General features: G+C 38.0%; 1 protein-coding gene across 1 annotated transcript; it reads right to left on the bottom strand.

Moving 5' to 3' along the window:
• Positions 1-677: 677 nt before the first annotated feature.
• Positions 678-6389, bottom strand: LOC138633620 (5-hydroxytryptamine receptor 3A-like). The gene is made up of 9 exons (XM_069719965.1): positions 6354-6389; positions 5552-5596; positions 5290-5399; positions 3762-3931; positions 3488-3645; positions 2944-3154; positions 2666-2845; positions 2404-2471; positions 678-2192 (listed from the first exon to the last, which is right to left on the bottom strand). Exons 1-9 carry the CDS (start codon positions 6387-6389, stop codon positions 1953-1955), a joined length of 1218 nt encoding a protein of 405 aa, XP_069576066.1. The 3' UTR covers positions 678-1952.
• Positions 6390-12693: the final 6304 nt, after the last annotated feature.

Raw genomic sequence — 12693 nt, 5'->3', positions numbered from 1 at the left:
TTTTTTTTCTTCTTTTTAACTCATCAAGCGGTTGAAACGTCAAATGGAGGAAAGATGTGAAACCACTGATGTCTGCCGCAGAGTGGGCAGATACACACATCAGATATAGTGTAGGTGATTTAAAAGGCGGCATCAACGAAAAGAGGATGCATATGGACTCCAAGTCATACATTTTTTACATGATTCTTCTTTTTCTTACACAGTTGATTTGTTGATGTACAGTATTTCCCCTATGCACACACCCACTCATCCAAGGGGGCTGCTTTATTTTGACTATTTGATACAACAAAGCTGAAAACACAGAAATGATTGAATAACATACGGAATCAGAAAATCAGTAACATAGATTATACAGTAAAAATTTAAAGGTTTTTCCACTCTTTGGATTGGATTATTGGATTATTATTGTGGAGTGTGTTGACGCAACAGTCCCTGTATGAAAATATCTGCCTTCATATGTTTTGTCCATTTATTCAGATCATTTTGTTTGTGTGTGTTTCCCCCCCCCACTGGTGGTACACACACACACACACACACACACACACACACACACACACACACACACACACACACACACACACACACACACACACACACACACACACACACAGAGTACAATAAAAAGGAGAGACAAAGAATAAAAGTTTGTTTTACATAGTTTATTGTATACAGTTGGATTTTAACACCAGATGACAGGACTTTTTTCATGTGAATACATTAGTATGTAGAATAACCCTGAAAAATCACCTAACAGACATACAGCAGGCATTAAATCTACAGTGCACAAATTTTACATACACATCCTTTACATTCAAGCACTTGCCAAATAAGTGATGATTAAGTCTATCATCGCCAGGTAAATCTCTCTACTTTATACAGAGTATTTAAAACTGGTTCCCATGCGAGCCGATTGAATACATAATGCTCTATGGGCAGAGCATGTGCTGAGCCGGCGAACAAACGGTTGAAACTGAAACTGCAACAAGAGCGGCGGCGTTGGCTGAGTAGGCGGAGCCAATGATGAAAGCATGTATCATAGTATATTTTTGTTATTACTCAAACAGACATGTTAAACTATATTGCCTTATATTTCCAAACAGCTACCCTTCCATTAAAATACACATTTAAATCTATTTTGGGTATGTATTTGAAAGATAATTGAACATTAGTGTTGCCTATATTGCTTATTAAATACATAGATATCACTACAACTCATGCTATCACACTGTCATTGGCTAATAATGAGTATACGATCTGTGTTAGATGTGTAGAAGTGTGTGAAATATACAATAACACTGCTGAAGGACTACATACTGCACATGTACACAAGTAATAAGACACGTCTTTAAGTTTTGATTGATCGTGCTGGCAAAATATTTTTACGTTGCAGCTAAAGACTTCCGTGTTAATGCCAAATGCTGAAAAGAACACAGCTCAATCGTTGTGTAGTGAAAAGTGAACAAATGTAACATTCAACAAAGACATTTTCAACATTGGAAATGTGTCCATTATAACATTGAGGAAAAAAAGAAGACACAATTGAACAAATTAAATCCAATTTTAGCTCAGAATTGGTCACCACCACCAAATTTGACATTGGTTGTTGTTGTATGTGCAGTGTTTGAGGTACACAACATAAAAGAGTAGTACAAATTCATCCCAGATTATTGTGATAATTTCACTGCTGGGGTTCTGTGATAGACATCATGAACAGCAGAAGAATCTGCTGTTAGTCATCAGAAATTTAAAAAAAATTCTTGATTTTGCCCCAGTGAGTCTGTGTAGTTCTGATGATGCATTATAGGTTCATCATCAATGTGGGGATCTTATTACATTTACAACTATTAAATTTTTAACAAGTCAGTTTGAAGCCTCACAAGGCATTAATGGGACATTTTGATGTATTAGTTGTGGACTAATTGTACACTAATGTGAACAATGACTTAAACACACTATTTGTTGTCTTCGGGGAGGCTCCACAGTAAAAGCATAACAACTAAAAACAGAGTGCCGGCTGTGACGTAACAAGTTGAGAAAATCTTGTTGATTTTTTTAGCCATTCTGGTCCAGTAACCACGCTTCTTCTCGGTCTTCCTGCTGCTGAGTTGACTCATTGTTTTCTCAATCTCCCCCAGCTCATCCGAGACCTTTCCCAAGACCAGGGACACCTCGGTCAGTTGGCTGCAGCTGCCCTGCAGAAGAGGACAGACAGATTACGGACCATTTCACACTCGAAAGACTAATACTAGTTTTCTCTATTTCAACTTTACAATGGATATGACAGGAGTTTTGATTGTGATGTTCTAGAAATTCAAAATATAAATCTAATCCCGGTCAACAATTCTTATACTTGACTTTTGTTTTTTAGAATTTGGATGAACGACCCTTTAAACCAGCTCTAACCTCTTTGACCACAGATGATGTTTCATCAGTAGAGACATCAGACGCGCAGTGAGTGCATCTCTTCATCCCTGCAAGGAGATATTAGACACACAGATGAATGCAACAAATTCAAAATATTATTAACCTGTTTGTTTAAGTTGTCAATGAGTGTTTATAATCAAACATATACTGTATACCATTTTATCAGAAAATTACAATACGATATTCAGCAATGGGAGATTGAGGTGAGATCCAGGTTTGTATAATCCATGATTAAGTTTACCTCTAATGCAGCTGTGGAAGTTGGCTCTGCCCTTTTTGTCCTCATGGTTCTCATTCAGGTCTCCGTCTTGGTCCGTCTCATCGTCTTGGGATGCAGAGTCTTTCTCCATCAGATACATCACCAAAATTGTCTCCATGAGGCTGAGCATCATCAGAGCAAAGATCCCAATGCAGTAGATCGCTGAAGGGAGCAAGCAGCATCGTTAACGTGGACAAGTATCTCCTCAATGGGTCAGTATTTACTGCTCTAGTTCATATAAAGATTCTGATCTTCTTTACCTATAAGAGGGACCCTGTCTGACGAGCTGGGCAAAATGTCATTGAGAATAAGCTGCATCACTGTGACGGCGAGCAACACAGTGACCTTGTAGCTGAGCTTCTCGCCCCCGCTGTCAGAGATCAGGAAGGAGGCCAAGTCCAGGCAGAAAAAGAAGAAGATAGGCAGCAGGAAGTTGACGATATAGAGGACAGACCTCCTCATCATGGTGATCTATATAATAATGCGTCAGTTGGTTGATCGTCTTACTTCTGTTTGACAAACCACTTAAATCAGCATTTAAGTAAATCAGCAATTCGGCAATTTTTGCCAAAGGAGAAAAGTATTAACATACAATATACTCAAATAAAGTACACATGCTTTCTTAAGGGGTGGGGGATTGTCGTGCCAAACCATGCCGTAAACACAAGCAGTCAAGTGTTTGTCCTCTGGTCGGCACAGCAAGGTAAAGTTACTGATATGTTGGATGCCAGGCTTGGTTTGGCACACAGTGGAACCTGCAAAATGGCAGTTTCAATTTCTGTGTATGTATCCTGAAATACTTACGGTGTAAATAATCTTAGTCTGGTCAAACTGATCGGAAACAGTTTTGTTGTTGACGGTTATATCGATGAAAATCCACTCGTACTGCGTAACAATTGCCTCGCGAGAATGCTCTGTGATCGTGTTTTGACTTTCAGAGACTTCAATTTTGACATCTTCATCTGAGGTGGAAAAGAAAAAAGAAATGTGAGGTTTCTTAGCAGATCATCATGGGAGGAATGCACAGGGCGGTATCTAATGAACTGTTCAAATGAAAGCACTTGTGAACAGGACTCACCAGAGTACAAGAGAAATTTGAATGAGATGGTGCATCTCTGAATGTCGAAGGGGAATTTGTAAACGGCCATCTTGCAGGTGCTGCGCACCACCTGCTCCTGTGTGTATTGGACCAAACCGTTGCAGTCTATACTGAGATAAGGACTCTGATAGAATTTGTCCTTCTCTAGCCTGTAGGAGAACAAATACACACATCAGGTCAAACTGAGCTCACATAGTATAGCATCTATTATGCTCTAAAAGACAAACTCAAGTTATGGTACAATGAAGTCTTTATTTTCTTCAAATTTGTTACTTTAAATATATAAAACTATACCAACATGTGAAAATATCATGTCTGCTTGTTCCAACAATTTTGCAAATATTTTTTCACAAATTATAATTTACAGTATTTTGAGCTCTAAACAATTACTGTTTTTCACAGGAAAACTTTCGAGCAATTTCTCAATTAAATCAATTAAAAATGTTTTTTGCATGATAAATCATTTCTGTTTTAGATTTTTTTTTACAAAAAAAATGTCTGACAATGTCTGTGCTCAAAATGTGCCATCACACATTCACGAATGATGCACGAATACAATTCCTTCAGAAAGTGTTCAGACCGCTTTATTGTTTTGTAGATTTAATTTAAAATGAAATAATTAGCAATTTTTTTCCCCCCCAATCATCCAGGGAGGCTACTTCTGTTGCACGTGAACGGTCCTTAGCACCGTAACGGGCACAGAGCAGGAGGATGCTTTAACCCTACCGAGTAATTTACACCAATTTCCTCACTTGATCAATACAAGCTTCTGAGTTGCATGTTTTTGTTTGCCCTGGTCTGTGTGCTCTGTGATTTCTGCATGCAGCTGAAACTTGAGGCAATTTTTTTTTTGTTAAGTTAAAAGAAGTGGCAGAGAGTCAAATCCAGTAAGTATGGGTTGTGGGAAGTGATAATTGTGTCTTTCAGAGTGAAAATACTTTTATCTTTTCAAACCGTTGTGAGTGAGCGCTTTGTCATGTTGGAGAACCACAGTGCCATCACGCCACAATTCAAGTGGTTTGCACTGAATGTCTTTCCTCAGACGCCTCAGAACATCACAGTAGAAATCGGTGTTGACAGTCTGACTCTGGGGGACAAATTCACAGTGCACAACTCTGTGAATGTCAACAAAAACCCTTCTGACCTGATGCTTCTTTTTCATTTTTGGACAGTGACGTTCTGCCCCTTGTGTCGCACAAATGTCACTCAAACATCTTGCCCGGCTCATTGCTGTTGACTTTCTGAAGCACTCTCAAGCAAAACATGCAAAATTCGGGTACTAATTTTGCTCAAGTAACGAAACTTGGAGTACTTACTCACATAGGTTAGAGCTTATCTGTGCTCAATGCACATCACGGAGGTACACATTACTCAGGCACAACAGGTGCAATCTCAGGACGTCTTGATCCACCCTTGTATGTCAGACTTATAACATAACGCTCTATTTTACTGCTTTAACTGTATGCAAATCTGTAAGTGAGAGTGTGTGAACACATTTAAAACTTACATCTCTTCAATAACTATATCTGGCTTCCACAAAGACTGAGCAGGAATGTATATATGGTCGATTCCACAAAAATCGTCCAAATTCCAGGATATGAAGTTGTTGTGCCAAAACTGTGCAAGAAAAATTGGGGTGCAGGTACCAAACAGGAGGCGTAAAAGAGAGGAGAAAAAAGAGAAAGAAAGGTTGAGAAGATCAAATTTAATGGAAATAATCTGTTTCTCCATTTCAGAGCAAGTAAGTCTTTCTCAGAGAGCAAACTCACCGTTTCAATCTGAACACGAGAAATGAAAGTCTGGTCATTCTCTCTCTATGAACGTAGAAACATAATAGGTGTGAAAATCTTTCCAGCAGCCCAATTCACAATACACACAGCAAAAGTGTCATAAAACATAACACTACAAGAATTGTAATATAAAATCCAAGTTAACTAACATGAGATTTCATATCGTACAATACTACAAACAACACATGCATGTCAATGCATTAGTTGTATTATTAAATACTTTATTTTCCCAAATGTCATTCTCAGTTGACAAATTAGATCATATTCTTAAATCAAGTTTTGTGCAAATAAATTGCACTAAGCTTAAATTTGGTATAATTTCATTTAGGTAAACAATTATATGCCGAATGACATTGCAAATGATGGTTACCATTCATTGATCACAGCCTCAAAAAAGAAACTACTTTCTGAAAAAATCATGGCTCTCCTCTCTTCTTTCACTACTCACTTCTTTTTTCCTCTGACAGACTTGTATCAGGTAATCTTGGTGATTGGCAATCATTCAAAATGACAAAGAACACGCTTGTGACTTTTGACTTGTGACTGTTACACTAAGATCTGAATTTCGGGAGCAGGACCACACTTCAAACACTCCCCTTCCGGTCATGCGTCTATGAATATCCGCCCCTCCGGCACATCTGTCTGCTCTCGTTGTCCGTTCAGACCCACAGAACTCCATGCCGCCATTGGAATTGGCGCCATTATTAACCTTATCCTCAAAACATTCATCGATGTCCTCTTCGCCTCAGCAGATGGTCTTCACACCATTCAGCAAACCCACAAACTCCGCTTTCACCAAAGTCCCTCCAATTGCCATCGGGAGAGTTGCAGCAAAAAAACAAAAACCTCAACCGTCCTACATCTGAGATTCCACTCGAGGAGGATCATCTATCTGTAAAGTCACTGGCACAAAAGCGGGTGCCCTCTTTCACCTGCTTAAGCACTCCCCCGTGACCAGATTGCTTGCCCAGATGCTTGCCATGCGCTCAGGAACTGACGTTCTTGCTGCTTTCTTCCGTGTTCTGTGAAATGCTGAGTTCACTCTTTGTCAACCAATTTGTTCTAAGTTGTCACCTCTGGTTATCCGACCTTTACCTCTTTTTACAAGGACTGCTGGCTCCACTCTAAAAAGCAGACATACCTAATCAGCAACGTGGTTCCCATATTCAATTTCAATACATCCACATCTAATCCTCTGCCAGCCACAAACACATAAACCTGCAGTTACAAATCCTGTCACGCTTTCTTCGCCATGAAATCCGGCAACGTCTCCATTTGTGCCTGCTTACACCCCCACTTTCATCATGTTGGATTTTCCCCCGACTTCCTTCACTGGCCACTCCTTCCAGCCGTGTCTTCCCCAAACAGAGGAGTCCCAGACCACCTTATCATGGTTATGGTCTGATGGGCTTCCAAGCTGCTCCACAGCCGTCACAACTTCCAAGACCTGCGCATGGCTTAGTCATCACTGCTTTCTTAGGAAGGCTTTTTGGGGATGTGGAGGTCCGTGAGCCGCAGTGGATTCTCCATTAAGCCTTCTCCAAACACAGTTTCTTTACCCAGCTCCATCGTATTCCACCATATCATAATCAATAAATTCTGTTAATACTTAATTGAGGCAGTGGTTCTTGCTCGTGAATGTCAAATTCAATTTTGATTTCAAGATAGTAGTGTTTGCAAGTGTATAGATACAACTTTTTTTTTAAATTCTGCAAAACCTAAAAATACCAATAAATGTCAAAATGATCGACACCTACATTTGAAAGTTGCTTCATGACCAAAAAAAACCCAATTTGGGGCAATAGTATGGTAAAATATTCATTACTTTTACAAAGAAAAACGAGCATAAAACAGCTTTAACAGCTTACCACATCTAGGATTGTGTGGACAATCCATGAAGAGGGACACTGTTGTAGTCTGGCGGTGGTCTTTAATAGGCCGAGCCATGGTGTAGAGATTTTTATTTCTGGTCAGGTTCAGGTAGTTTATTACATAGTACAACATACACTTTTTGCCTTCCTTAAGGTCACGTTCTGCAAAGATTTCAAGAGAAATTCTGTATCAGAGTTCATTAATTAAACAGGAAAGAAAAAAAAAAAAGTCCATCATCTGATATCTGGCAAACATGTCCATTTGTCCACACATACATTTCATGTCCCATTCTTGTGAATTTTTATTTTTATTTTGTAAAACTGCAGGCTCCTGCAAATATTGCGGAGATTGGTTGAACATACATTTAATGTTGCAATTGAAATATCGCTATTTCCTGAACCTTTCAACATTATAGAAAATAACCCAACAGTTCAACACTGATCTGAAGGACTGAATTTAGCTAATAACTCCATAATGACTGCTGGAAAAGAAATGATTGACTTTGAGTTGAATGGCAGTCTATTGAGCCAAAGGTGTTTGGAAATAGCCTCTCAATGGTATTGCACCTGAAAGCACTTCTGCATTGGCGTCACTTTTCAGACCTGCAGGCCACGGTTATTTTTAGACGGAGTAAATGTAATATAACTTACTCGACAAACATAAATAAAAATGTTTTCGTAAATGTAATTTTTATACCTAAAACTAACTCAAATAGTCTATTCTGTTGTTTAACTGTGACAATGCATTGGTCCGATAAAGGAATACGCATTCAGACAAACAGTTTCATTAAAGCTTTGGAAAGTTTTTACCTATTTTATTCCGCTTTCGTTCATCATCTGACAGATAAAAAAATAGAAAGGGTTTAATACATCATGAGCGTATATTTCATTTCCTCCAAATTCTCAGCAAGATTTTGACATAGCTTGATTAGTGACCAAAGAAATATCTTTACTACTCATTAAAACAAATCTTATATACTGTATATTTATATATGTATCACTTCTGTTAACTTGTTGTTTTATTGTTGTTGTGTTTATTTTGTACCATAGATTTTCTTAGAGCTCTGAGTCGTTGCCTGTTGATCATCGTCACGATAATCAACAGACTCTGGTTCCACAGTGGTATTTCCACCTGTCAGAAAAAAGTACACAGGTCTTAATTTATATCTGTTCCATGCATAAATACCTCTTGCCTCATATGTTGTATCATGATTTAATACCATTTTTTAAACACAGAGTCAACCAAATAAGCATAGCTCTGATATTGTCTGTACTATGGGCTGCACCGTTGGGATTTAAAAAACAAGTTACAGTAAAACATTGCTCATGAGTACATCTGTCATTTCCTTCAAGACTTTTCTCAACTTTGTTTTTGTCCAGGACTACAATCCACAACAAAAACTATTCACTTCTTGACACATGCACTCGACTTGTTTGTTTGTTATCGACCTGGAATTTCCTCAGAGCTCTGATTTAACTTCTTTTGATCATCATCAAGAGGTAACAATTCTCGTTAAATATTATGTCCATAGATATACAATTCCTGCTTTACATATTGTGTCATGATTAAGCGAGTGATTTATTTATCTTTTAAGTTCATTATTTATCTTTTAGAAATATAATCAACTTAAGAAGGGTAGTTGTGATATTATGATTTTGTATGTTGGTTTGATTTTTTTAATCATAAAAAAAAATCCTCATGTGTACTTCCATAATTTACTCCAATTTTTGATCAAGTTTTTGACATAGAAACACAAATAAACAAACCATCTTTGGCAGAGGAAATTTTCATTTTTATTTTCAAAAATGTCCACATATTGCATATGTATGTTTCATTTCAGTGCACTTGAGTGTTTATTTTGTACCTGAAATTCCTACAAAGATGCTCTGATTGGATGCATTTTGACCATCACTGGGCACTGAACCGTTGGTATTTCCTCCTAAAAGAAAACATTTAGTCAGTAACGAACAATGAACGGGCCAGGCCCACCTACCTACTTGTGTTTTACCCCATCATGTTTTCTCATTTAAAACAAATTAAAAATTCCAAAGGTTATTTAACAAAGAAATATAGGACGCTCTCTGATAATGCAATGACTCCATAGGATTGTATAGTTGTACAGTCAACCACCATTGTATTGGGCGGCAACAGAGATTTGACTGACAAAAGTCCTTTTTTGTCCTTATCTACATTTCTGTTTTTGGCACAACTGTGACCATTGTGAAATTGAAGTTTGTCAAAAACACACATTTCACACGAGAACTGTGTGGCAGCGTGAAGCATCTGCCATTACATTTAAAGACTTTACTGGTAAAAATAAATAAACTGAATTCTCAGAGTACACCAGCATGCGTAACACAAAATGATATCATCTTACCTGAGAGAAAGAGTAGAAAGAAAAAACCTGCAAACATGACAGCTGCGAGAGGTCAGTGAGCACCCAGATCCTCTCTGTGATGTCTGGAGATGTTTCCTGCTGCAATAATGTCACTGCCCTCTATTTGAAGGGGGAAACCTTCCAGGAACTGCCAACACCCTTATAGCACTCAACTGGTTGTGGGCTGATCATCGTAGCTTTCCAACTAAAAGGATCTCAGAATGATGCTGAAAAACTAGTCCATGCATTTGTTACCTCAAGGCTGGACTATTACAAAACTTGCAAACAGCAGGCCTTCGGTAATTGCAATATATACAATTCCATCCATTTATTTGACCAATGTGGGATTAATAAAGTCTAAAATCTAAATCTGGGCAGTCAACATTTCCACATCAGTTTTGCTAAAACCAGGATGTGGGTGAGAAGGCTTTTAGTAAGTGCTTATCTTCATCTTTCAAAAGAGCAAGATGTGAGAAACAAAAACCGCTGTTAAATGCACAAGGAACCAACAGAGCTCCATCAGAACAAGCAGTTACTGAAACTTATTTGGAGGTAAAAACAAGCTGTTTAATCTCATCAATCATCAAATCTTTTCTGCTGATAATTTACAAGCTCTAAATGGACTGGGTCCACACTGGCACTTTACTGTTTGCAGGAAATAGCAAATGCAAACAGTTTCTTTTTAAATTGTTGCACTGACGTTAACCACTTCATGCAGCCTACAGTGTAATATTTCAATAGGATATTGGAAATGAGTACTTTCCTTACACTTAATGTCCACATTTCAAAATTACATTGATTGAAAGTATTTTCGTTTGGCTACATCAAGGCATCTATAAAAAAGCAGCAGGAAAAGGTCACAGGCTATCTGTCAAATTCAGTTTAATTTAAGGTTCATGCTTCCTTCTTTTTTTTTTTAGTTTATCTTAAAATAACCCTACACATCTATAAGAGTTTCATTAGAGTCCGAGTAAAAATTTTTAAAGGCCCATGACATAAATCTGTACTACTAATATATCCTAACTAGCTGCTTTCCTCAAAGCTGCAGAATTGTTTTCTTCCTGAGATTTTGAAGGCATTTGAAATCAGAATAAAAACTGCTCATTGTTACAAACTGGAACATATCATAAAGTTTACCTTATGCTTTAATGAGTAAAAATGTATTGATATACATGATAAGTCTCTCTACCTACTGGAAGACTTTTGGATGATTGTGATGGAGAAGCGTGTTTACATAACAGTCCCTGTATGTAAATATCTGCCTTTGAATGTTCCTCCATTGATTCAAATCTAGTCCGTCAGACTGTTTTCGTGAACATGATATCTCAGGAATGCCTAGAGGGAGTTTTTTGCAAATGTGGCACACACGTTTACTTTCCCTCAACAATTAATTGATTTGATTTTGGTCGTCAAAGGTTTAAAGTCAAGGTCACTGTGACCTCATGCCTGTGTAATTCTTGTGAACACAATATCACAGGAACACCTTGAGGGAATTTCTTCAATTTCGGCACAAATGTTCACTTGGACTCAAGGATAAAATGATATGATTTCAGTTGTCAAAGGTCAAATTTATTTCTTCTTTGCAGCAACACATACAGTATATTGGAAGCATTATCTGATGTCAAAAAGCTTTATTGGCCTGACATGTGACACATACAAAGGTTCATTCCAAGTCTTCACTACACGAGTTTGCACAGATATGGATGCAAACTACAGCTTAAGTAGTTTGCAGAGGCATAAAACCACAAGGCCACAATTCTATTCTTACAAATTTTTCGTTGTGTATACGACTTTTCAAAGACTACTAAATTGCATGCAATCACACTGCTGTCATTGGCTAATATTTGGTACATGTAAGTGTTAGATGTGGAGAAGTGTGTGAAACATACAACAACATGTCTGAAGGACTACACACTGTATCTATACAAGAAACAACACACGTCTTTATCGGACTCCAGGCTATAACATGTAGGCTATTAGAACAATGTTTTCGGACGACAGACTCAATGAACAATCATTTAAACATGTTTTCTAACTTCACTGGTGTTTGTCTTAGGGGAGGCTCCACAGTAAAAGCATAACAATTAAAAACAGAGTGCCGGCTGTGACGTAACAAATTAAGAAAATCTTGTTGATTTTTTTAGTCATTCTGGTCCAGTAACCACGCTTCTTCTCGGTCTTCCTGCTGCTGAGTTGACTCATTGTTTTCTCAATCTCCCCCAGCTCATCCGAGACCTTTCCCAAGACCAGGGACACCTCGGTCAGTTGGCTGCAGCTGCCCTGCAGAAGAGGACAGACAGATTACGGACCATTTCACACTCGACAGACTTATGCTAGTTTTCTCTATTTCACCTTTACAATGGATATGACAGGAGTTTTGATTGTGATGTTCTAGAAATTCAAAATATAAATCTAATCCCGGTCAACAATTCTTATACTTGACTTTTGTTTTTTAGAATTTGGATGAACGACCCTTTAAACCAGCTCTAACCTCTTTGACCACAGATGATGTTTCATCAGTAGAGACATCAGACGCGCAGTGAGTGCATCTCTTCATCCCTGCAAGGAGTTATTAGACACACAGATGAATGCAACAAATTCAAAATATTATTAACCTGTTTGTTTAAGTTGTCAATGAGTGTTTATAATCAAACATATACTGTATACCATTTTATCAGAAAATTACAATACGATATTCAGCAATGGGAGATTGAGGTGAGATCCAGGTTTGTATAATCCATGATTAAGTTTACCTCTAATGCAGCTGTGGAAGTTGGCTCTGCCCTTTTTGTCCTCATGGTTCTCATTCAGGTCTCCGTCTTGGTCCGTCTCATCGTCTTGGGATGCAGAGTCTTTCTCCATCAGATACATC

This window comes from Brachyistius frenatus, unplaced genomic scaffold, assembly GCF_029030835.1.
Source record: "Brachyistius frenatus isolate BFR_SWC_R1_liver_20210118 unplaced genomic scaffold, ASM2903083v1 Contig_228, whole genome shotgun sequence".
NCBI classification, from domain to species: domain Eukaryota; kingdom Metazoa; phylum Chordata; class Actinopteri; family Embiotocidae; genus Brachyistius; species Brachyistius frenatus.
The sequence above is the reverse complement of the archived record's forward strand: the minus strand, read 5'-3'. Positions and strand labels throughout refer to the sequence as shown.

Bases quoted from the DNA above. Each gene is read 5' to 3' on its own strand.
- LOC138633620 (XM_069719965.1), bottom strand. From the start codon at position 6,389: ATGGCAATTGGAGGGACTTTGGTGAAAGCGGAGTTT. The intron at 5,597-6,353 runs GTGGGTTTGCTG...CTACGTTCATAG, and splicing joins CTTTGGTGAAAGCGGAGTTT to AGAGAGAATGACCAGACTTT. The intron at 3,646-3,761 runs GTGAGTCCTGTT...TTTCCACCTCAG, and splicing joins CAAATTTCTCTTGTACTCTG to ATGAAGATGTCAAAATTGAA.